The sequence below is a fragment of the Quercus robur genome, chromosome 11 (assembly GCF_932294415.1).
Source record: "Quercus robur chromosome 11, dhQueRobu3.1, whole genome shotgun sequence".
Lineage (NCBI taxonomy): Eukaryota > Viridiplantae > Streptophyta > Magnoliopsida > Fagales > Fagaceae > Quercus > Quercus robur.
The window spans coordinates 49,315,568-49,339,928 of NC_065544.1; the positions used below are offsets into that span (position 1 = coordinate 49,315,568).

At 34.3% G+C, this 24,361-nt stretch overlaps 3 protein-coding genes and 1 pseudogene across 4 annotated transcripts; 3 read left to right on the forward strand and 1 right to left on the reverse strand.

The window, feature by feature from the left end:
* Positions 1–422: 422 nt before the first annotated feature.
* LOC126706700 (dirigent protein 23-like) lies at positions 423–1,269 on the forward strand. The gene has a single exon (XM_050406234.1). It carries the CDS (start codon positions 511–513, stop codon positions 1,075–1,077), a length of 567 nt encoding a protein of 188 aa, XP_050262191.1. The 5' UTR covers positions 423–510; the 3' UTR covers positions 1,078–1,269.
* Positions 1,270–5,735: 4,466 nt separating this feature from the next.
* On the forward strand, positions 5,736–6,309 carry LOC126706695 (dirigent protein 22-like; annotated as a pseudogene).
* A 3,650-nt stretch (positions 6,310–9,959) lies between these two features.
* On the forward strand, positions 9,960–10,730 carry LOC126705924 (dirigent protein 22-like). The gene has a single exon (XM_050405148.1). It carries the CDS (start codon positions 9,992–9,994, stop codon positions 10,562–10,564), a length of 573 nt encoding a protein of 190 aa, XP_050261105.1. The 5' UTR covers positions 9,960–9,991; the 3' UTR covers positions 10,565–10,730.
* Positions 10,731–11,726: 996 nt separating this feature from the next.
* Positions 11,727–17,696, reverse strand: LOC126705923 (translocase of chloroplast 120, chloroplastic). 2 transcript variants are annotated; one of them, XR_007648460.1, is made up of 3 exons: positions 17,563–17,696; positions 13,431–17,244; positions 11,727–12,253 (listed from the first exon to the last, which is right to left on the reverse strand). XR_007648460.1 is itself a non-coding variant. In XM_050405147.1 (2 exons), the coding sequence occupies exon 2, from the start codon at positions 17,204–17,206 to the stop codon at positions 13,607–13,609; it is 3,600 nt and encodes a 1,199-aa protein (XP_050261104.1). In that variant the 5' UTR covers positions 17,207–17,244; positions 17,563–17,696; the 3' UTR covers positions 13,242–13,606. The 2 variants fall into 2 exon arrangements, 1 of the variants encoding a protein (XP_050261104.1); XM_050405147.1 differs by lacking the exon at positions 11,727–12,253 and having other exon boundaries at positions 13,242–17,244.
* Between the last annotated feature and the right edge of the window lie 6,665 nt (positions 17,697–24,361).

The window sequence follows — 24,361 nt, forward strand, 5'->3', positions numbered from 1 at the left end:
AAAAAATCACCCAAAAAAAAAAAAGCAATGTAAACTTGAAATGACACTAATCACATTCATTACCATGTCAATATATAAACCTTTTACAATAAAATTGATAGTAACTCAGACATTTTTATTTATAAAAAAGTAATTTTTTTTTTAATAATTTAACAGAAAAATAAATAAATAATTTCATTGAGCTTTGGTCAAACTCAAACATAGGTAGTGATTCATAGATTTGGGTCAGATTTTTCAATTTCTTTCCTCCATAAGCAAGGAAAGACAGATCTAGAGGAAGTCTCTTTTGTAAATTAAAAAAGGAAGTTGCCCCACTCAAAAACAAAGCGGACCCCTTAAAAGGGGTGGCAAAAATTTATTTCTTCCTGTTGTAGTTAAACGACCTCTGATGCTTTCACATGCTCTATATAAGACTTTGCAGAGCCAAATCCCTTATGTCCCCTATAAAGGTTCCCCTAACCTTTAATCTATTTCACAAAACTTTTGCTAGTCAAATTGAGGAAGAGAGAAATGGCAAAACTTAGTGTTGTACTAATAGCATTGCTATTCTCCCTAGTGGCAAACATCACATTCGCTCAAAGCTTCAAGGAAGAGAAATGGGCAACAAGGGTTAAGTTCCAAAGGAAAAAGGAGACAGTGACCAACATCCAATTCTACTTCCATGACACACTCAGTGGGAAGAACCCAAGTGCAGTTAGGGTGGCTGAAGCTACTAAAACTGAGAAATCTCCAACACTATTTGGTGTTATCATGATGGCAGATGATCCATTGACTGAGACACCTGATCCAAATTCAAAGCTCTTGGGCCGGGCTCAAGGACTATATGGGTCTGCAGGACAGCAAGAGATGGGACTGATCATGGCCATGAACTTTGGGTTCATAGATGGCATCTACAATGGTAGCTCTATTAGCCTTCTTGGCAAGAACTCGGCTATGCATCCGGTTCGAGAGATGCCAATCGTCGGTGGAACTGGGCTTTTCCGGCTAGCGCGTGGCTATGCCATTGCTCAGACACATTGGATTGATCTCACCACCGGCGATGCTATAGTTGGCTACAATGTTACAGTGGTTCACTAAGGCTAGATTTTATTCAGTCTTGTTAATTGGCCCTTTCTTATTTTGTCTTCCTGTCATGATCCCTTATATGTGCTATGTCTTATGGTTTAATTTTATTTGTTTGATGTGAGTTGGTAAACTAATTTTAGGTCACAATATTATTTAAGCAACTCCCTAAAACTATATTGATATGAATTGGTTTAATTTTATGTTTTTTTTTATAAGTTGAATTATATTGATTTCCCTATGATTAAGCAACTCCATTATTTTTTATATAACTTATGATGCATCAAGTATATATTTTGTCCCTCAATGGATGTTATTATCATAGGAAAGTACTAACTCTTATTTTGTAATATAATAATAAAAAATACGTAATTTGAGAGAACCGTGAGAGACAATCAATATTAAAGAAAACTGTCTTCTGTACTTCTTCATGAACAAGGTTTTGTCATTTTTTGATTTCTGAGTTTTATTGCAAAAACTAATTTAGGCGTAGATGCTTTGAAATTGATTTACAACCGCAGTGAAAATCATATAGCACAATTTCAAATATTGCAAAATCACATTCAAGTACCTAATGTGGAATTATCGGTCATGTAATCCAAGTCTTAAACATATACAGTGTGTGATTCTCAACTCCAATTAACAAAACTAAAATGTTTCTTCCCCTAAGTGAACAATGTGAAATTACCACCATTTTTCTTACTTCTTTCTACTAGGCATACGAACGACACTTCATATTCTCTCAAGTTCACAATAGAGTTTATTATAATTTTTTTATTTATTAAACTTTAGTTTCCTCCGCAATTTCAAGAAATACTTTATGAATAAATCCTGTAACAATATCAATTACTTGTTTGTATAATACTCCTCATCTAATTGTTTAAATGATGTGATCAAGTGACACAAAATTTTCATTCACACATTACATAAGAATTTTTCTCATCTTGTATATTATATTTTTTAACATTAGGTGAGTATGAACTTTATTCTCTTCCCTTTTTAATTATTCTAGTGTCCATTTAGAAAAACTTGTTTTGAGCACTTTAATTAGTAAGGTTTTAATGAGATTAAATTCTGTAAGGATGTGGTGTAAAACTCATGTTTTACTCCTTCAATCCCAACATGGCACATCATCTTATCACATATTTAAAAATAAGCATAACCACACCTAATCTATATATATATATATATATATATATATTTATTTATTTATTTATTTATTTATTTATTTATTTATAATTAATAGGTAAAGCTTAGAAAAAGTTCAATTAGAATTTGAAATTAGAATCTAATTTTGTGCCATGTGTCTAAATTTATAGGGGATCACACCATAATTATTCATTTAAGTTTTTTAATTTTTGTACCAAGTGAGTTAATGAGTGCAAAATACTAAGAATCTAATATTAATGAACTATAAGATTAACCAAAAAAAAAAAAAAAAAAACAATCACATATACTTAATAAAAATTACTGCATCAAAAAAAAAAAATCACTACATGTTCTATCTTATTAAAAATTAGGAAAAAAAATCATAAGTATAGGTAAGAATTTTAATATGTGACTATTTACATTTACTTTTTTTTAAAAAAAAAATTTACTAATTATTTATATTTTATAATAAAAATTTTATTTAATTTTAAATGTATCTATACGTATGCATGTGTTACATGCTATTTTTTAAAAATAATTTGACTAGTTATTTATATTTTTATAATAAAAATTGTGTTTAATTTTAAATGCATCCATGCGTTTTGCATGGATTACATGCTAGTCAATTCTAATACCCAAATATAAATCCAACCAAATTAGGAGTTTATTGAGATGTTATTAAGTGTGGTATGATGTATTAAATTTTAAGTAAAATGCTAATGTAACAATCTCTTATTAAATGATGTAATACATAAGTTTTACACTCCATCCTTACCAAATTCATCAAACTTGGTTTTAATAAACTATAATTAGGGAAAATATATGTTGAATTGAAATAAATTAGGGAAAATAAGCTGGCTAATAATTCATGATAAACATAAACATGGAGAAAAAGAAAATTATGCATGATCAAGGCCTAATCAAAAATCTATTAATTCAAAACATAGGAATGGAGAAAAAAAAAAAAAAACCATCAATTTAGCAACTTGGAGGTCCAGAGCTCATCTTTTAGTCTAAAACCCAATCACTAAGAGCACCCAAAAATGAATATAAAAGCCCCTAATCAGATTCAAAAGAACCCAATCACATTTTCCCCATATAACTTGAACTTTATAGCGAAAGCTCATTCAGCCAGCAATGATTCTCACAATTCTGAAACTTAGGAGTGGAAATATGGGTACAAGAAAACATTCCCTCTCTTCCTCACGACCTCTCTCAATTTCCTCTTCTTACTAACCGTGAGACGAAGTTTTGAACCTATTGTTTTTATGCATTTTTCTACATTTTTGTTATTAAACTTTAGAGCGAAAGCTCATTCAATCAGGATACATTCTCAAAATTTCAAAGCTTAGGGGGGGAATATGGGTATATGGAAACTTTCCCTCTCTTCCTTATGTCCTCTCTCAATTTCCTCTTCTAGCTAACTAAGTGTCGAAGTTTCGGACCTATGTATTTTTTATACATTTTCATGTATTTCGGATTATTTTGATTTCTCTTTACACAAAGTACCATTAGCCTTTGTTTGCTATACATTGTGATTTTTGGGCTTGACTCTCCACTAACCAAAAAAATCTAACAAACCTAAGAGGGAGATTTGGGTCGTTCTTGCATTTTTGGCCCTTGTCACAAAACATCCTCGACAACTTGCAACATACATCTAAGTTTCAGCTGATAAAGATTAGAACTTATTTGTTCTTATTAATTTCTTTAGATAAATTAACAAGAAGTATTTTAACAAAACATGCAACATGTATTTTAGATAAAAATAACAATAAGTGTTTTAATAAAACATGCAGCATGCATCTATGTTTCAATTGATAGAGACAACTTATTTGTTTTTATTAATTTATTTAAATAAAGTAACAATAAGTGTTTTAACAAAACATGCAACATACGTATAACTTTCAGTTAATAGAGACAACTTATTTGTTTGTATCAATTTCTTTAAATAAAGTAAGTAACAAAACATACAACATGCATCTAAGATTCAGAAATTTAAATCCTACTCCAACTAAAAATCTATTATCAAAATTTCAAAACTTTTATATATTCATCAATGGTCTTTCCATAGAATCTCTATTGCAGCCCACGTTTTTTTGTTTTTTGTTTTGTTTTCAATTTTTTTTTTTTTTTTTTTTTTTAGTTACAACTTATGCATATGTATTTGTATTGGAAGGATGTACATATTGTATTGATTCATAGGAGTTGATAAATTTACATGATACTCTCTCTCTCTCTCTCTCTCTCTCTCTCTCTCTCAAACATTTTTTTTCCTAATAAACAACTACTCTCATTAATTATTAAATTAATTTTTTATTAATTTTTAGGATATATTTCCTTAGATTAAGGGATAAAATTAACAATAATTTAATTTATGTAAAACTTTATCATTTAAATTTTAACAAGTTTAAATTCTATTCAGACTAAAAGTCTATTATAAATTTTTTTAACTTCCCTCTCTAGAAAAAAAAAAATATATATATATATATATATATATCTAATCCCCCTCAAGTTGTATCTTACGTTTTATTAATTATTTTAAAAAAATATATTATTAATTGTTAGGATATATTTTTTCAAATCAAGGGATAAGATTTAATTATAATTTAATTTAACTAAAATTTTATCATCTAAGTTTCATAAATTTAGATTCTGCTTCAACTAAAAATCTATTATCAAAATTTCAGAACTTATATATATTCACTAAAGGTCTTTCCATAGAATCCTTCTTACTTCCCACATTTTTGTTTTTTTTTTTTTTTTTAATTCCAAGATCTAAGAATGAAATAATCAGCAAGTTGGATTAGATTTTTAAAACCATTAATTATTGATCACAACTTCAAAAATTATATCATTCCAGCCACAATTAGTTACATTCGGAAAAGAAAAATTACAATGTTGTATAAAAATTATTTTGTGCTTAACACTATTTTTCTGATACCAATTATTTTGCTTCCTTAATCTTGAACGTCTCTCAATCAGTATTCCTTTTGGCTGATATTAATGCAAGCACATATCCATAATGAGGCATGGTTCACACTTCACAAGTCACAACACATGCTATAGCGTGGACAAAACAAAAGGTAGCATTCACATTAGCTTGTACAAAATTTTTTGTTTATTTTAGTATAAGGACCTATTTTTTCTATTTTACATTCTCTTTTTAAAACACCCCACATTAGATCATCTATTTTATACTACATTTCATTATAATGTCAATTTTATTAATTTTTGAAATTGTTTCTTTTTCTTCACACACATCAACCACTATTTACTATTATATCTTCCTTCATCATTGAGATACATAAAAAATAAATAAATAACTAAATATAAAATAAATAGTGTCAATATAAATTTACACAATTATACACTGATATGAGTTGTTTTTAGGCAAAACTACATAAATTCTACATATTTTTTCTATTATACACGGAACTGATGTAAATACCCATGGAAAAAATAAATCTGATCCTTTAAAAAGCCTACCTATCCTCTAACCTTTTGTCATGAGAGTGAAAGAGGGAATGGCAAAGATAGCTCTAGTCCTATTGCTTTTCTCTCTAGGCATGGCCATGCAATTGGTGCTTTGTACCAATGGAGAGCCCAAAGAACTTGATGAATGGATCCAAAAGCTCAATCATGCCAAGTTGAAAGTCTCTAGGCTCGATTTTTACTATCAAGACACACACTCAGGCAAAAACCCAAGTGCACAGTGGCAGTAGCTGAAGCATCAACGACTAATAAATCACCCACCTCGTTTGGACTAGTCAACATTTTTTATGACCCATTAACAGAAGGACCTGAACCCACCTCCAAGCTTGTGGGTCAAGCTCAAGGTCTATATGGGTCAGCTGGCCAACAAGAACTAGACCTACTTATGGCCATGAACTTTTTTTTCACAACTGGGAAATTCAATGGTAGCAACCTCACTATTTTGGGCAGGAACGCAGTGTTTCATCCAATCCGTGAGATGCAAATTGTAGGTGGGACTGGTGCTTCCGATTGGCACGTGGATTTGTGACAGCAAAGACACATGTTCTCAATCTTACCTCTGGGGATGCTATTATCGAGTACCATGTTGTGGCTATACATTATTGAGCTCCAAGCCTATAATAATGGAGTCCATATTCTCTTTCAAAGGATCACATAGTGCTCGTTCATTTCAATAACAAATTCATCTACTTTGTTGGACTTTTTTAATTTGTTGGAGGCATTAAAGAATCTGCAGCTATGGCCTCCAAAAAATAAAAACGCTGTTGCATCTATATATGATAACTTTACAAGCCAAAGAGACCTCAACCAGGTTGCATAATTTGCATTTCTATTATCCCTAAAAACATTAACAGCCTTTGTAAACTCAATGTCATCCAACTCTTCCAATTACTGCAAGTCCTTCAGGCACTTTTGATACAATGTTTTCTCATCCGATGCATAGCATTGAACTTTGTTGCTAAGAATATATATACATAGGAGGTAGTGGTATTATTCACAAATCACAATATGTGGATTCCGCATATAAGTGGAATCAGTGTATCAATGGGACCTATATATTATGAGTGAGAAGTAATGTATATTGGAAACAAAATATATATTTTTTCTCATATAGAGGAATTGAAATTCAACTCATTTCCCCAAATTTATAGGCACATGTTTTTTTTTCTTATGACACGGTGATGTTGAAGCAAGAGATTTGCACTTCTTGAGCTGTGTCATTTATATGCATTAGTGAACCGAAATCAAAGGTACTGTATAATAAATTATCAAATATTTCAAAAGTTTAAAATTGTTAAAAAATAATTAATTTAATCATTTTACTATATATTATTCTAACACTATTTGAGTAGACAAGTTAATGGTCTCTGAAGATCACACAGTCTTATCTTTTTCTTCTTTTTTTCCTATCTTGATTTTGGTGTTCACTCATGCACAATGTATGAGATTGAGCATTGAGCATTTTCTGTTGCTAATTATTTTTTACCCACTTCTTTCTTTCTTTCTTTCAATGGCGGCTCCACTTGTTTGTGAGAGTGGTCCCAGTACCACCCTCACTTGCCAATTTTTTTTTTATACTTAGCAAAAAAAAAAAAAATTATATAAATAATTAGTTTAAACCAATATATTCTGTGACCACCCTTACTTAAAAATAAAAATAATAATAAAAAATAATAATAATTGTACATATATACTGTGGGGCCCAACAATATATGGGCCAAGCCCATTTGTTCATGGAAGCTTTAAGGCCCAATCCGAAGAAGATGGTAGTCCAAGCTCATTAGTGTAAAGCACACATGGGCCCAGAGAGACAGCCGAGGACGGTGCAGCCCTCGGCTTGGTCCAAAGCTCCACCAAGAAAAAGGGGCAAAAGAGGCATAGGGACAATCTTAAAAGAAAATCTGAAATATCTAGGACAGGCTGCCCTTACTGCCTTTCCCAGACTGAACTTGGCACCTAAAAGAGCTATGCTCTTTAGCTTTATCAGCTACACCCAACGACTTAGGTCTGGGACAGATGGGACAAGTATCAGTCTTGGAAAGGTCGACCCTACACGTGGACGAAGGAAATTGAACGTATGCTAGTATAAAAGAAAAATATGTAACCTAAAGAGGGGGCGCTCCAGTCCCATGGGAAAAAGGGGGAGGGGGTTCCAGAGGTGAAAACACCTGAATCATGTATGAGCTCCTTAACAAAACCACCGCCGGGTAAACACGACTTAGCCTTTCGATCCCACTCTCTACAAATGATATTGTATGGGCCCATTTATGTGCGAACCCAACTCTACAGCGGTTTGACGCAAAACGTGTCCCTACATATACTTACAAAAAAAATTATTATACATTAAATTAACCTATTTTGACTACTCTAATAAAAATGTTAAACACTCTGACCTGAGAATCATAGAATTTACGTTCAACAAAAATAAGAGTAATGTTACATCCATAATATTTTCACAATAAATATTATGTGGTAAGCTATTACTAATTTTAATTTGGGCTCAACATCGATATGTTTTGTCTATCAATAACAGCTTGTTGCATAAGATTTGTTATGAAAATATTGTGGTCACTTTATTGTTCTCAATTTAGCATTTTCAATTTTCAATTTCCACTTTATTTCTTATTAGTCTTCCTTTTTTTTTCCTTTCACTTTGTTAGTACAAAAAAAATTGTAATATTTCATTTATTTGTGCGATTTTTTTGTGACATTTATATATTTAAGTTGTCTCTTTATTAGATTTTGTATAATTAAATTTCTTAGTGACCACCCTAAAAAAAAATTTTAGAGCCACCACTGCTTTCTTTCAATACATTTTTCAAGGATGTTGCTAACTTCAAAAAACATTAGCATCAATACAGCAATTAGATTTAGAGGTGCGTTAATGTTAAGCATTTTTTTTTTTTTTTTTTTGTGGGTTTTTGAATAATTTGATAGTTACAACGGGAAATTGAAAATATATTTTTCCATTAAAATTAATAACATTTTATCTAGCTTAAAATAGTAACATTTTATCTAGTTTTAACCCAAAAAGAATTATATATCGAAGGAACAAGGAATATTTTCCAAAATGTCGTTAGAGCTCCAAGCTCGGACCCATAATTTGTGTCTACCCAAGAGTCATTGGACCATTTCAGTGTATTGAAGAAGGCCTCACATTCACAATGCCTCCGGTGCAATTAGATATTCATATATCAATAAAATTGCCGTTTTAACTCTTTAAAAAATAAAAATAAAAATAAAAAATGCAATTGTGAAACTTTTTAAAAATAGTCATGGTTTTTTTTTTTACTTGAAGAAAGAAATTTCATTAAAGAGAAACTTGACTAATACAGAGAGTTCTATCTCTTAACAGTCATGTTTTATACATAATTTTTTTCATTATAACATGATAAACTGTGATTAAAATAACTTATTACTTTCATATAGACTCATCTATTAGCACTGGACCAAATGTTCTTGGTCACTGAGTAATGTACGTTCTCATGCATAAAATACAATCAATATAGATGACTGTTAAAATTATTAAGCTGTTGTGCTTGTGACTTTTTGTTCTCGCAAGTTGGTAACTTGGTAAGCTTATTGTTTTCTGTTTGAGCTGTTTCTTGATGATAGTACAATTAGCCAAGCTACACACATTTTCCTCAAAAAAATTATTGATGGTAGACAGGTAGATTAAAGCATTATTGCATTAAGATGCCTAATTGGTCTTGACATTGGCTTAAATCTTAACCCTATTGCATATTTTAAAATGCTAAGAAACCAATTAGCCAAAAGTTTGTCCGGCTAAGGTAGGTGGAAAATAAAAATAGTGACCTTTTGGTCAAACCCTGTGATGAAAATATTAAAAAAAAATAGTAGTATTTAATATTTGGGAAAACAAAAAAGAAATGTTGTAATTTGATTTGATTCCAAGATTAAGAATGAACTGTAACACCATTAATTATAGATCACAACTTCAAAAATTATATCATTCCACCCACAATTAGTCACATCCAAAAAAAAATCACAATATATCATATAAAAAATATTGTGCTCTTAACATTATTTTTCGGATACCAAATATTTTGCTTCCACAATCTTGCACGTCTCAATCAAGTATCCTTTTCGGCTGATATTAATGCAAGCACATCTCCATAATGAGGCATGGTTCACATGATTGCACAAGTCACAGACACATGATACCTTTGACAAAACCAAAGTTAAAAGGGTGAAAATGATTCTGATTCTTTCCACTATAAAAAGCCTACCTATCCTCTAACCTTTTGTTGTGTGAGTGAAAGAGAAAATGACAAAGCTAGCTCTAGTCCTATTGCTTTTCTCTCTAAGCATGGCCATGCAATTGGTGCAAAGCACCAATGATGAGCCCAAAGAAGTTGATGAATGGATCCAAAAGCTTCATCATGGCGAAGAGAAAGTCTCTAGGCTCCATTTTTACTTTCATGACACACTATCAGGCAAAAACCCAAGTGCAGTGGAAGTAGCTGAAGCATCAAGGACTAAGAAATCACCCACCTTGTTTGGACTAATCAACATTTTTGATGACCCATTAACAGAAGGACCTGAATCCACCTCCAAGCTTGTGGGTCGAGCTCAAGGTCTATATGGGTCAGCTGGCCTACAAGAATTGGGCCTACTTTTGGCCATGAACCTTTTTTTCACAACTGGGAAATTCAATGGTAGCGGTCTCACTATTTTGGGCAGGAATGCAGTGTTTCATTCAATCCGTGAGATGCCAATCATAGGTGGGACTGGTGCTTTCCGATTGGCACGTGGATTTGTGCAAGCGAAGACACATTTTCTCAATCTTACCTCTGGGGATGCTATTGTCGAGTACCATGTTGTGGCTATGCATTATTGAGCTATAATAATGTAGTCTATATTCTCTTTCAAAGGGTCACATGGTGCTTGTTCATCTCTATACCAAATTCGTTTTCTTTATTGGGACTCTCTTATTTTGTTGGAATCATTTTTATGTTTTGCATTGTTGAATGTGTTGTACTTGTGAATATAGCATTATTTGGATATTTTGTGTTTTTGAAAATTGTTAGTGAGATACATTTAAAATTGAAAGAGATTTTGCAGAGAATAGGTTTAAAACTAAAGGAGCTTAGGCCTAAAGCTTCTTTTTGATAAAGCCTTTAAGACTTTAAATTTATGGTAAATCAATCAATCCTAATCCTCAAAAGAATGGTTTTTGTGGCCAGTTTTGAGGACAAACCATTACATGACTGATACTTACACCATTTTGCTATAAAGTAAGATGCTCTTGCACACCACTCTTTCTAAATGTAAAAGTAGAATTGATATTTTTTATCATTTTGTTGTAAAAGCAGTGATTGACCACTTCAACAAAACCAGCTACCATTAGACGTGTTGCCTTGTCTCTGTCCTACAATGATCTGCTCTACTAGAGCTCATACCTAAACATATTTCTATAACTTGAAACCACAGTTCAGAAATCATTAAATCATAACAAAATAACACAAACAGATTGTTAAGTCTTTGATGGATTTCTGAGCTTTCCTCAGATTCATGAACATGGCTAATAAAACTAAATATTGCTTGATTGCCCGGAAATCGTTGCAGAAGATATCCCAGTTCAAGTACCATCCATGCCTTATAAAAATGCCATTTGATCATCTTGATTGGGCTCACAAATAAGATTCCATCACAAAGCTAGTAGAGAATCTTATTTGTTTGTCTAATGTTCCCATTACCAGACAGCTAATAGGGTCCCCTATAACAACACAGTATGTCAACTCAATTCATTTCAAAGACCTTGTCTTCTAACTCCTTGTTTGCTACTTCATCTCTTATTGTAGCTTCAAAGCTCCGAGTAAACATCAATAATGAATGCAAGACCAAAATAAGAAGGATGTGATATTCAAAACAGTAAACCTTTGGCACCTAGTAATTAGAAACTAACTAATGGCTTATTCTAATTATTAAAAAGTACCAAGGACAGGTGCGGTTTTATGAGAAGGACACAGGATTTCCTGAGCAAAGGGGTAACAAGCACGGGTCCAAGGTATCACATGTATTCATTTGGAAAGCTAAGGCTGAAAATTTCTTGGCCCATCAACAACAGATAGGGTGAGACCATAGAACAAACGGAACAGCATTAGATTAGCCTACCAAAGAAAAGAATTGACAGCCTCATTTTAGAGTACAAGGGGCGCAGTAGACATCTATCTCATCATATGGGGCTACCTTGAATGGAGTGATTATCAGTTCACACTTATCCTCCACAACTTTGTTCCGCAACTTAGTTCAGATGGCAAGTTATGAGTAGTGGACAATCACTTTTCACCACTAACATCCTGCCACCTCAACAAGTTGTGGAACAATTTGTGTCCCTATACTTATTTTTATCCTGACGGCATTAAGCAATTTCCTGCTTGATATATAATTACAACAAGATAAGGAAGACAATTTTTCGTAACTTTCTTCATAACCCCTGATGTAACTTCTTGTGATTCGTGCATAATAAAAATAGTGTCAATGATGGAACCATCCGAAGGTGATGTTGCTCCACTCAACTTGTTACCTAAACAAGTGAAAAATGTTGTAAAAAAATTGTCCCCTAGCATATATATATATAGCAAAACAACAAATTCAAAATGTAGTTGACAGCCCTATAAGTGAAACTCTACAGTCCAGCAGCTTCACTATCAAAGGCCACTAACAAAACATTGCTTTAGGTGAGCTTACTGACCATTCACACAAATATTTACAGCCATTAAGCTGCTATGTGACTGGCTAATTGGCCACCATAAGAATATAATTAGGGCCTATCAAACGAGGCTTTTGGCAGTGACAGCCACCATAATCAGCCAAATAGTGGAAATAAACAAACTAATAAGCAGATACCAGTGGAACAACTTCAGCGTTTGTCACTCAAACTGTCACAATGCAAACAAAACTCCATGAAAAATGATAAGTCGAGGCATCACTCACGTGGTATGGGTTTAGTGTGAGGATGCAACAGGTGTATCATTTCCCAAATATATCCTACTTTCTGTTGACAGGGTTGTTCATGCCACCAAAATCATTGGGTTAAGGGGGGAAAGAAACAAAGGCCAAAGGGCCTAAATAAATAAGGAAATCATACTCTCTAGGACACATGAATACAAATAATAAGTTGAAGACATAACAGCTATAAACCTCACAGAAAGTTTGACTTGGAGTATATTAAGATTTGCATCATTAAGGCATATGCCCTCAACTTTGTGTAACAAAAATTCTGTAAATTCAAAGAATAAAAGTTCACTATTTAAGTAAACATAACTGTCTTGATCATGTTAATAGTATCAATAATATTGATTTTCACAATCATCTCACAAACATACCACTAGTAACAACAGATTAACAAAACCCCTTGTTCTATCCTCAATGTGTTAACAAAAATAAAAGAAATCATATCCTAGACATCAAGAGAAGGTGATAACAATCACCTTGAATACAGAAAGGGTGTGAGGAAGGCCAAGTAACTAAACGCTGTGGATATTAAAAAAAATAAAAAAAATAAAAACGAATTTTCACACCAATAGAGAGATATTAGACATAAGCATATATGAACAAGCTGCAACACTTGGTCCAGTAGATTAAAAGGGCACAAAATTCATCAAATGCTGATATCTAGCAAAGAAGCTAAATTACTATAATCAAAAAAAGGTACTTTTTGGGATGAGAGAAGATGAAATAAGCAGCTTATTATCACTCACTTTTGATGATGATCATTAAGATATGGTCATTTAAAAGTTATTTCCTATAACCGCGAAGCTGCTGCAGTATAACCTAATTTCATCATTGACTACACTGCAATTGTTGAAAATGACCAAGTAGCTTTCTGAGAGAGGAATGAGGCTGGCCAAAGCTATTTGAATCGGTTCCAAGCTATTTAAGCGAATGCTGACTTGTCCTGCAATTGTTGAAGATGACCAAGTAGCTTTCTGAGAAGAGGAACGAGGCCGACCAAAGCTATTTGAATCTGTTCCGAGCTATTTAAGCGAATGCTGACCTGTCCTGCCCCCCTATTATTCAGATTGGCACGAGCAATCAAGTTTGAAGACCGTCCCACAGGGATCTGTGACTGTATATTTAAACCAATGGCAAGATCACCATGCCAATCCATGACAGAAAGACCTAGAGTTGAAAGAGAACGACCAAGAGGATAATCCTTATCTCTCAACTGTGCCTCCAAACTACCACCATAAGCAACATCACCACGAGCCGTCATTGCGCCACCAGTCATAACCAACCTGAACCGTTTATTAGCAATCAATTTGTCTTCAACTTTCAATCCAGCTGATAAGGCATCACCCAAGAGAGTAACTGAGACACCAGCAGTTGCCCTGTTCTTCCTAGAATTACTAAACCTTGTCTCACTCCGTAGAGTGTAAGCTAAATCCTTTCCAACAGACTGCATATCAAAACCTACTGAAGTTGCTTTCCCTTCACCGTGCTTTATTGAACTGGCTACTTCCAGTTGGACATTGGCATCCTTTTTATCCTTTGTAACCTGGCTTGAAAAAGATAAGGGTATTTTGTCTCTAACCACAAACAATCTTTCTACATTTATTCCTTCATAACCAACATCATGGTCCCAACCATGGCTGTCTAGAACAGGCCTTACAAACCACTGATTGGTTGAATCAAGATGGCGATACCGGTAAGTAGGATTATCAGAATCGAAAGAAGCAGGTAAGTTATAATCAGCTGAGGGAATTGGCAAAGATGCGCCCCCACCACTTTCTTCTTCTACATTCTCACTGAAGTCACTAGGCATATCCTTTGCCGAAGATGCCATCTTCTTCATCATCTTCCGTCTCTTTTTCTCCTCCTTCAACTGCTTCTTCATAAAAAGCTTTTCCCTATATTCCAACTCATCAAAATATGCCTTCTTCTGAGCTTTAGAGAGCCTTGCCTCCTGGGCCTTCGTCAGACGTTTAAATGGTGGCAATTCATCAAATTCTGTTTCCTCATCGGAATCTGACGACTCATCAAGATCATCATCTACATCATCATCATCATCACCAAACTGCTCCTCAGGCAGCTTCACCTGTTGTCTTGATTGGAGAAGGGAAGAGAGAAGGAAAGGTAAAGGAGGTGCTCTTGTTCGATTTGGGAAAGGCTTGCCAGGGGGACTATCTTGCAATTTTAAAAGTGCGTTTGCTTCAGCCAAAATCTTTGATGCAAAAGAGAGCAGTAACAAATGAGGCTTCCAAACCTGACCATTTGGCAGCACTCTCTGCCCAGCCCTATTTGTTCTGCATGCCGAATGGTTCTCTACTAATGAAACAGGATTCATAAGCCGCATATCTCCAGCTGCTTGACGAATGGCTTGCTGGACAACATGAGAACGCTGGGTCACAAACATGTCATAACTAGAAGCAGTACCATTTGGACCATCAGGTGGAGCAGAGGCTGCATGAGTTAAGACCACAATTGCATTGAACCATATAGATGGACCAAATATCTCAGTGATGGTGCGCAAGAGTGGCATATCACTAAAATCCCTGCTCTGCATGTCCAATCTATCAAGATACAATACAATATCTGGAGGAGTTTTCTTGATAAAGCGCTTAACAGAGTGGAGAATCTTCTCATTCTGCCGCTGGTCTGACAAAGAAGGGAGAAGGCCTGGAGTGTCAATGACACGTACCTTAATCCCCTGCACCGTTCCCACAACATCCTGCACCTTCTTTGTACCCATTTGAAAAGCATCAGTGCTGAACTTAACTTCATCAAATATCGAATTGATGGTTGCACTTTTACCAACTCCTGTCTTCCCAAGGACCATAATTGTACAAGAGAAATCAAGGGGCTCCTGCCCTGCTGCCTCAAGCTGCTCTGCCATTGCACTCGCACGGTCAAAGCTAAACGCACCAACACGACCCCCATTTCTCCCTCGCAACTGCTCAGCTAATCCCAGTCTGTACAAAACCTGTGCCACAACAACATTATGTGGAGTCTGTCCAAGCCTATGTGCAAGCCGTAAAAATTTCACTCTTATCATTTGGAGTTTTTCCCGAGTCTCATCATACTCCTCAGCATCCCCATTAACAGCATCCTCGATTTGCTGGTTTTGCATATGAGATGCACTACCGTTCACACGAGGCTGCTGAACAACCCGAGGTGCAGGTTCCAATAGTGGGGCAGCACGACCAAGGCCAGCAGGACGAGCAGGGGGAGCAGGATTTGTGGATTTTCCAAATGAAGAAGCAAGCTCTGGTGCTGGCTGTATCTCCTCTTCTCCATTACCTCCAGGTCTTTTCTTCTCTTGCTGAGTATTTTCTACCTTCGTTTTAATCTCCTCAGCCACAACATGGCTGGTGGAAGCTTCATGAACTTCTTCATTAGTATGCTGAAGTTGAGAAACTTTATTATCCTCTGCTCTCAAGGCAGTTGCAGCACCCTGAAACTTTTCAGAATTCTCAGTTTTAGACAATTCAGCAGAAGGTGAGCTTTCAATTACTGAAATTTCTTTCACAGATGTATGCAGATCAACTGAAATGTCTTTCAGTTCAGAAGTTTCCACATGACGCTCGGAATCCACTCCAACTTGAGTATCTTCCACTTTCCCATTCCTGTAATCCCGATGTTCTGTGTCCTTATAAGATGAAGTGTCCCTTGGTACATCACTGCTATCATCTTCGCAGGTTGGAACAAGGCCAGCTATAGCATCTTTCAGTTCCCTGCTGCTGTTGTCTTGGCATTCAGTACCCAAGTTATTCTCCTTCAGTTCCTCACCATTACCACCTTCATTCAAAATCTCCCTATTCAATTCAGATTCTACAGGAGACTCAATAACACTTCCTTCCAACTTATCACAACCTCCACTTTCTGCTTTTTCATCTACAGTCATTTGCTCCAAATTCACATCATCAGAATCCTTATCTTCAGACTTTTCAATCACTAGACCAGACTTCACATCCACTTCGTCCTCACCCTTCAAGACTTCCTCTTCTCCACCAGCACCAATCTCAGATACCTCCTTTCCACCATTTTCTCCACTATCAACAACCACGTCTTCCCTCGACCCATTAAATTCATCATTCTCTACCTCCTTTTCAGTCCCTCCCTCATCAACCCCATCCTCCACCACCACCCCATCAACACTCTTCCCATCCACCAAAGATTCCACCTTGTCTTCAATACTCCCAACCACCTCCAAAGATGCAACCTCACTCGCCTCCTCAAACTTCTCAACCTCATATCCACCATTCAAATTCTCATCTACCCCTCGCAAACCCGACTCACCAACCACCTCAACATTCCTATCTCCCCCACCAACCCCACCATCCAATGAACCATGCTCCTCCAAATCCTTTGTGTCACTCATTGCCTCCTCAAAAACCTCCTCACCATCCAAATCCTTGACTTCATCAGACCCCACCACAACCCTCCCTTCCTCCTCTACTCTCCCCTCAATCACCCCAACTTCCACACTCTTCTCTCCCTTTTCATACCCATCAACAACCCCAACACCATTTTCCATCCCAGAAAAAATCCTCAAAATGTTGCTTCAAAAAAAACCTAGATTCACCAAAACCCAGAAACACCCATTTCACCAAACATGTTAATAATCAATAAAAACCCAACACACCCACCAAATAATCAGTCAAAATCAAACACCCAATAAATAAATAAATCACATTTTTAATCCAAAATCATTATAGATCTTTCTCCTTTCACATAATTAATCCATTATTAGCTTAACAAACTCAGATCCTCAAAGAGTTCTGCATGGTCATTATTAGGGTTTTACAAACAAACAAAAAACACTAAAGCATATTAAACAAAACGAAACAAAAAAACACAAATAAAGAGTAACGAAGTACAAAGAAAGCTTACCTGCTATTCTGGATAATACAGATACAGGCTTTTAGAGAGAGAAAGTGTGCAAATTTTAGAGAGAGAGAGAGAGGAAATGTGTGTGTATGTAGAGAGAGTGAGAGAAGAAAATGTGTTGTTTCATATACGATGTTTTTTTTTTTTTTTCAATTCATATTAATCTTTCTACTTAACTTTTTTTTTTTTTTTTTGGATGAATTACGGATAAGAGTTTGATCGACGGTTGAGAATGAGTTTTCATGTGGGGTTGTGATCCGACGGTAGAGATTGACTCATTGGTATCATCGTGAAAGACGCCAAATCAGGCTGACGTGGACGCGAATTACAAAAAATAAAAACAAAATAAAAATGATTGCCTGCTTTGACAATGTATTGTGGTAGACGAATCTAGACCGTTCGTGTATGTGTAAGTGAGTTGATGGCTTGATGGGGAAGTGTGTGTGTGGCCCACATAATAGTACCTTATGTTTTATTGTGATATCACGTGGGCACGTGGGCAAATCTATAACGTTTGCTTAGTTAGATGAAACCTAGAGTCTAGAAAAAGTTTTGTATTCGATGAGGTCATTTTCATTTTCATAACAATTTTATGTGAAGTATCGTGAGTGATTGGTTATTTATCATTTTTACTTGAAATTTTTTTTTTTTTTTATTTACAGCCTCTCATATCATAAGTGTGGTAAAGTTGTGACATGAAATTATGTGATCCTAACTTTTTTTTTTTTTCCCGTTAGATTAAGGTGTAAACATAAGATCGAGTGAAAGAGGTTTGTAAGAATATATAACGTGATGAGATGACATGAACAAGCTCAACCAAACTCTTTGATTCGGTCTTAAAGGGTAATTAAGGTTGAGCAAAAATAGTGGATGAGATCGAGCTAGCTAACCCTACTATCAACCTAAGCACCTATCTGAAAGAGAATCTCAAGAATCATGGAATTGGCTTTTAGAGTCTCATCCTTGAGAATCAAAAAGATAAGAACTTCCATCTATCCTCCCTTTCTCTTTTTGATCAAGTGGTTTCCTTTTTATCTTGTATTGAATTCCATATTTGAAAATAAAGTCAATCAAGTCATGTAAGCGAATGTCACTCCCCAATTTGAATCTTAATTGCATTCAAATGCCAAGGACTTTGGTTTACTTTTGGAGCCAACCATCAAAAGTCTTATATAAGGTTTACACCAAAACCTTGTAAGGACTAAATTCGCTTCCATATCAGGTTTACACAAAAACCTTAGTCATTACCTTGCAAATTACATTTTAAGCCCCGATCTTTATAAACTTACATATCTAAGAATTCCACACTAAACCAAACTTATGACCCTGTGATGCTATCTTCTTATTTCTTGTAGGTGTCCATTGATTGAGGTTCGGTTGTATGTTCAATTAAATCAAAAATAGGATATTATTATGGTCACATTTAAGTATAAAATTTTTTGGTGGATGGATCATCTCCTAACTTCTTTTATGAGGTGGGTTCTAATTAGCTTAATTAGTAAAATCTTTTATTGTCAAATAAGAGATTTGAGATTCAGTCATTGCCTAATCCAAAAACCAATTGATGTCTTTGTTTGATAATAAAAAAATATTATCATGAGTAAACATTATAAGTTAAAATTCTTTTATTAAAAAAATTTGTAAAAAAATAAATAAAAACTTCTTTACAAGGGAAAAGTAAAAGAGAAATTGTAATTATGGAACTGAAACTTGTTATGATCATATCAAAATAATAATTTACATGATACGCAAAAAAAAAAAAAATTACTGTGTAATTCGCAAATCATTGATTGGAAATGTACAAAAAGTAAATAAATCAATCAAGGTTTATCAAACAAAAATGATTGGTTGTGATTCGATTTGGTATGATACATGCACCTAACTTATAAAACACAGTAATTTCAAATAGGATTGTTTCATCTTTGATATAATAAACAAAAGATGTTAAAAATAGTTAACCACAAACTTAAATTATCATCAAAACATCTTTATTATGCAGGAAATAAAAAAATATTGTCAAACCATTGAATATACCGACGAAGTTGAAAGAGTTTTATTGTGCATCTAGGTCAATTCATATTTCTATTTGTCCATTGACATAGTATATGTTGAATTTGATTTTGACAATAAATAAAATATATACACTGACGCATTTCGTCTTCTATGATATAGATTTGTGACTTTTGATTTTTTTTTTTTTTTTTTTAGTGCATTTGATCATCTTTGAGATGGATAAATTCCACCAAATCTATATTCAACTCTCTGATGGCAGCTATATCTCTATGAAACTGCTTAATTATTAATTTATATGATCTTGCCATCCAATTCCACCAAGAGCCATTCTAACACGCTTCATATAATTATGACAATTGCATTTACATAATCATCACAAACAATTTACAACAACATACAGCTTCATGTAATTTAATAATTATGACAATTGCATTTACACATAAACATCACAAACAATTTACAACAATATTTATTTTTTATTTTTTATTTTTATCAACGGTTTGGGATTGAGTCACAAGATTGCATTAACAACAATTGCAAATTCCGAAATCCTAGAAAAATAAATTATGGAAAAAGTTAACGGATGCCCTAAGGGCATTGGTTTATGAAATATTTTTTAAAAATTTTTATGAGAAAAAAATGGACTTTTTTTTACAGTTTTTATATTTCTCATAAAAGTGGTATTAAAAGTTTTTTAAAATAATTCATTAATAAATGTCCTAAGCAACAGTAGCTCTAAAAAAATTTTCTAGGGTAGTCATTCAAATTTAAAAGTAATCATATTAGTCCGTAAAAATTTCATAAGGGCCAATTTTGCACAGCCAATCACAAAAAATCACCTGAATCAACTTATGTATTTATTGTGCAAAATGCATTTGTAGTTACAGTAACTGTGCAATTATGTATAGTTAATATTCACATACAAATTTGTTTTTTAATACTTTATATTTACTCATATACACACATAGAGATGATTTGGGAGAGTAGCAAAAAATTGATAATGAAATAATACTTTAAATGAAATGTAATGTAAAATCAATAATTTAATGTTGACCTTTTTGAAAAGTAGTTATGTAAAATAAAATAAGTAAATAAACTAGGTTTTTATGCTAACATAGATAGGAATTTTTGCACTAGCTAATGTGAATGCTCTAAAAGACTTAAATTATACAAAATCTAATAAAAAGAGAACTTAAGTATATTGTCAACACAAAAAAAAAAAACCCACACACACATAAATACATGGAGTTTTACAATGAATATTCAACTCAACTCTAATTTTTGTTGTTGCAATATTTTTGTTGTGTGCATTACTCTATTAAAAAGAATTTTTCTTAATACTTTAATTTTTATTGTGGCCATAGTTTTACTCTATTAACAATTTAACTCAACTTCTTTTTTTTTTTTTGCATTTTTGCATTTTTGTTGTGTCCACAACATTATTTTTGTTGTTACTCAACTTATTGATTTTTGTAATTGTGTTTACACTTATTAGTCTTTGTAACTATATTTTAGGGTGTTTATTTTTTATTTATGGTAGACCAAAAAAAATATTTTAAAAATATTATATATAATTTTTTTTTCAAGGTCTGGTGTTCATTTGAACACCCTAATCATGTTTATGGAGCCGCCCTACTAAGGGAACTCATTAACCCATAAATTATTGGGTGGCACTTGTGTCTAGTGGCCAGTTCCACTAGACATGTGATGTTGCGATGTGGACACATGTCCAATATCAAACACGTATCTGTATCCCAACATATCCAATGGAACTGGCCACTAAACACAAGTTGTTGCCTAAATTATTAAAACAAAACAACTAAAAGATGCTATATAACCTTTATATTTTTCACAAACAAGTTATAGCAACTTTGTCATTTGAAGGTTTCCTCGCCTACTTGACTATGCATTGGTGTTCAGTGTTCTTCCTAATCATTTTGGGGTTCAAAGTGTGCCCCAAGGTGCAGCATTGCCACATGTAATTCATCTTTTCGAGAAAATTGGATGTCCAAGGTCTTCCACTTATTATGTATCAGCAATCTCTAGCTTTTTTTTTTTGAGAATGAGCAATCTCTAGCTTAAAAGTTGGAATCAAACCCCTACATTACACAAGTCCAATTTTAGATCACTCCTACTAGATTCAAGAGGATGATTTAATTATTATTATTACTATTTGGAAAATGTTAAAATACTACAAATTTTACTACATAAACTTTACACTCTGATCTTATAATAAATGTAATTAGTAGGCTTTAAGCCTTCAACTACTTCATAAATGAATATTTTAAAAACCGCTTCTTTGTGATTGATGACCTGTCAATTTGAATGCTTAAAATTTGTGGTACCCCTAACACTATTCTTATTATTTTACTACTATTATGATTATCATTATTAAGCCCTAGCTTCCTTATATGATTAGGATCATGTTAACGGATGACTTTAAAGTAATTGTTAATAAACTATAATAGGAAAATTTTGACACAACTTTCATGGGAAATTTAAAAAGCTATCAACAACATTTATTGTTTTATCATTCTTCTAATAAAATGTTTCTAAAAATAGCTCATAAATCAATGTCCTAAGGGCATTGGTTAAAATTTCCCATATAATTAATATATCTGATATAAATCGAATAAACACATTTTAATTTTCACTCTCACTCACAAATGTGACTATTGTGAGGAGTTAAAAATATACTGATATTTTTACTCATATCCTATTTACAAGTTTTTGTGCATGAAATGCCAATTCCTTGATTCTTCTTTACATGACTAGTCTTTTTTTGGTTTTTTAGAAGAAGTTAAAAACATGACTAGTCATTGATCACAATTATACGCTTTGTTTGTTTTGAAGTAAAATATTTTCAAGAAAACATTTTCCAATTTTACTGTGTTTGTTTTGCAGTAAAATATTTAGTCAAAAGTAAAATATTTCCAGTCAACTAAATCAACCTAAACAAATTTTTGTAAAATATTTTACACTTAAAATTTTGGTAAAACATTTTACATTTGCTCACTCCCTCAAACCCCGATACTTATCACCATCTTCACTCCTACTCACTTTATGCTTAAACTCTCCCAAATCAAATTTCTCTCCAAAAACCCAGACACCTCTGATCCCTTCTCCCACTAATCTCCGGCTCCAAGTCTGAGGCACCACCGAACAACTCTAGCTTCCGCCGGCACCCCTATCGTCAGATCTATCTCCCCTCTCTCATACCCATCTCGCACAGAAAAAGAAAGTCACGAGGAGGCTTCTTGGTGGGGAGCTATGATGCCGATGGTGGTCAAGGAAGCTTTCCTACATGATCTGGATAGCCACGATCAGAGGAAGGTGCTAAGGTGCTACGGTTGTGATCTACCATCAACGTCTAGAAGGTGCTATGGTGGCGAGCAAAGATAAAATGAAACTATGATCTTAAATTGGTTTTTATTTCATGGGTTTTTTTTTTTTTTTTTTGCTTTCTTTTGGGTGGTTATGGAGTTGTTTAATTGGATTTGTGGTTTAATGCTCATTGTGGATTGCTTGTGGTTTGTGCTCAGATTTGTGGTTTAATGGTCAGATTTTTAGGTGGTGGCTGTCTTTTTCCTCTCTTCCAAAGCTGGTTTTTGGGGTGGTTGGGGGTGGTTTAATGGTTTATGCTCATTTGGGGTGGCTATTGGTGGTTTTTGCTCATTTGGAGTGGCTGGTGGTGGGTTGCATTTTCGTGTTTTTTGTCATTCTAAACACTTGAAAATATTTTATGGTCAAATATTTTATAGTAAAATTTTTTACATGTAAAATATTTTACATTTGAAAATATTTTACATCGAAACAAACAGAGTCTGTGGGGCCCGGCCCAAAAATGATGGGCTATTCCAAACTCAGGCCCGTCCGAGGAGCGTCCTGTCCAAAGAAAGGCCTCATATGAAGCGCTATTCAACCCCAATAGCGCCAAGGAAACCTGTCCGAGGAGTAACTCCTCCTCGGACATCACGAAGCCCAGACGAGGAACCTACCCCAGCCATTTTAGCTCATCTTCCCAACATATAAAATGGATTAAATCCAAAATATCTCACGGAAGGCTACCACCACATTAATTGCGCCCCAACCACCCTCTTGGCCGCATTAATGAGGAAAAGACTCCTGAACAGTACCGCCTTGGCCTCTGCAACTCACAGAGGGTCTGATGAAGGCGTCTGATGGGACAGGTGCTCAAGTGGATGCTTGGATGATTAACAGGTGTAAGGTTGAGATGAAAAGAAGAGAAATATATAATGTAGTGGAGTCCCTCAAAGAAGGGGACGGAAAAACTATATTAGGAAAAAAGAAAGAAATAAAATAAGACTTGAGAAAGATCAATTCTGGTGTTTTGATTTTTCTTTTGGCAAACTATATTGTCCATGCATTAGGCCGAACAAGTTTACTGAGGCTAAGCTCTTTGACCCATCCTCTACAAATATTTATTGTGGGTTGCGCTTTGGGCCAAGGCCTAATCAATATAAGTTGGGCCAGGAAAATCGTGCAACTACAATTGGCGCCGTCTGTGGGGAGAGCTAAGGCATCAGCTAGTGCAACGGTCGAGCATGACAGAACTAGATCCGCACCAGGAAGATCCTCACCAAGCTAACTCCCAACGGACACAACCCACCGAGTCCCAGAGGCAAAATAACACAACCAACCCAAGCGGCAGGGGGAATCGTGAGGGAAGTGTGCATACTATCCGGACGAGCCAGAGTCACACTCAGACAGGAAGTCACGTGTCTCAGAGGCGAAATAGTCACCAGGCCATGCAGCGAGAGATAGATGA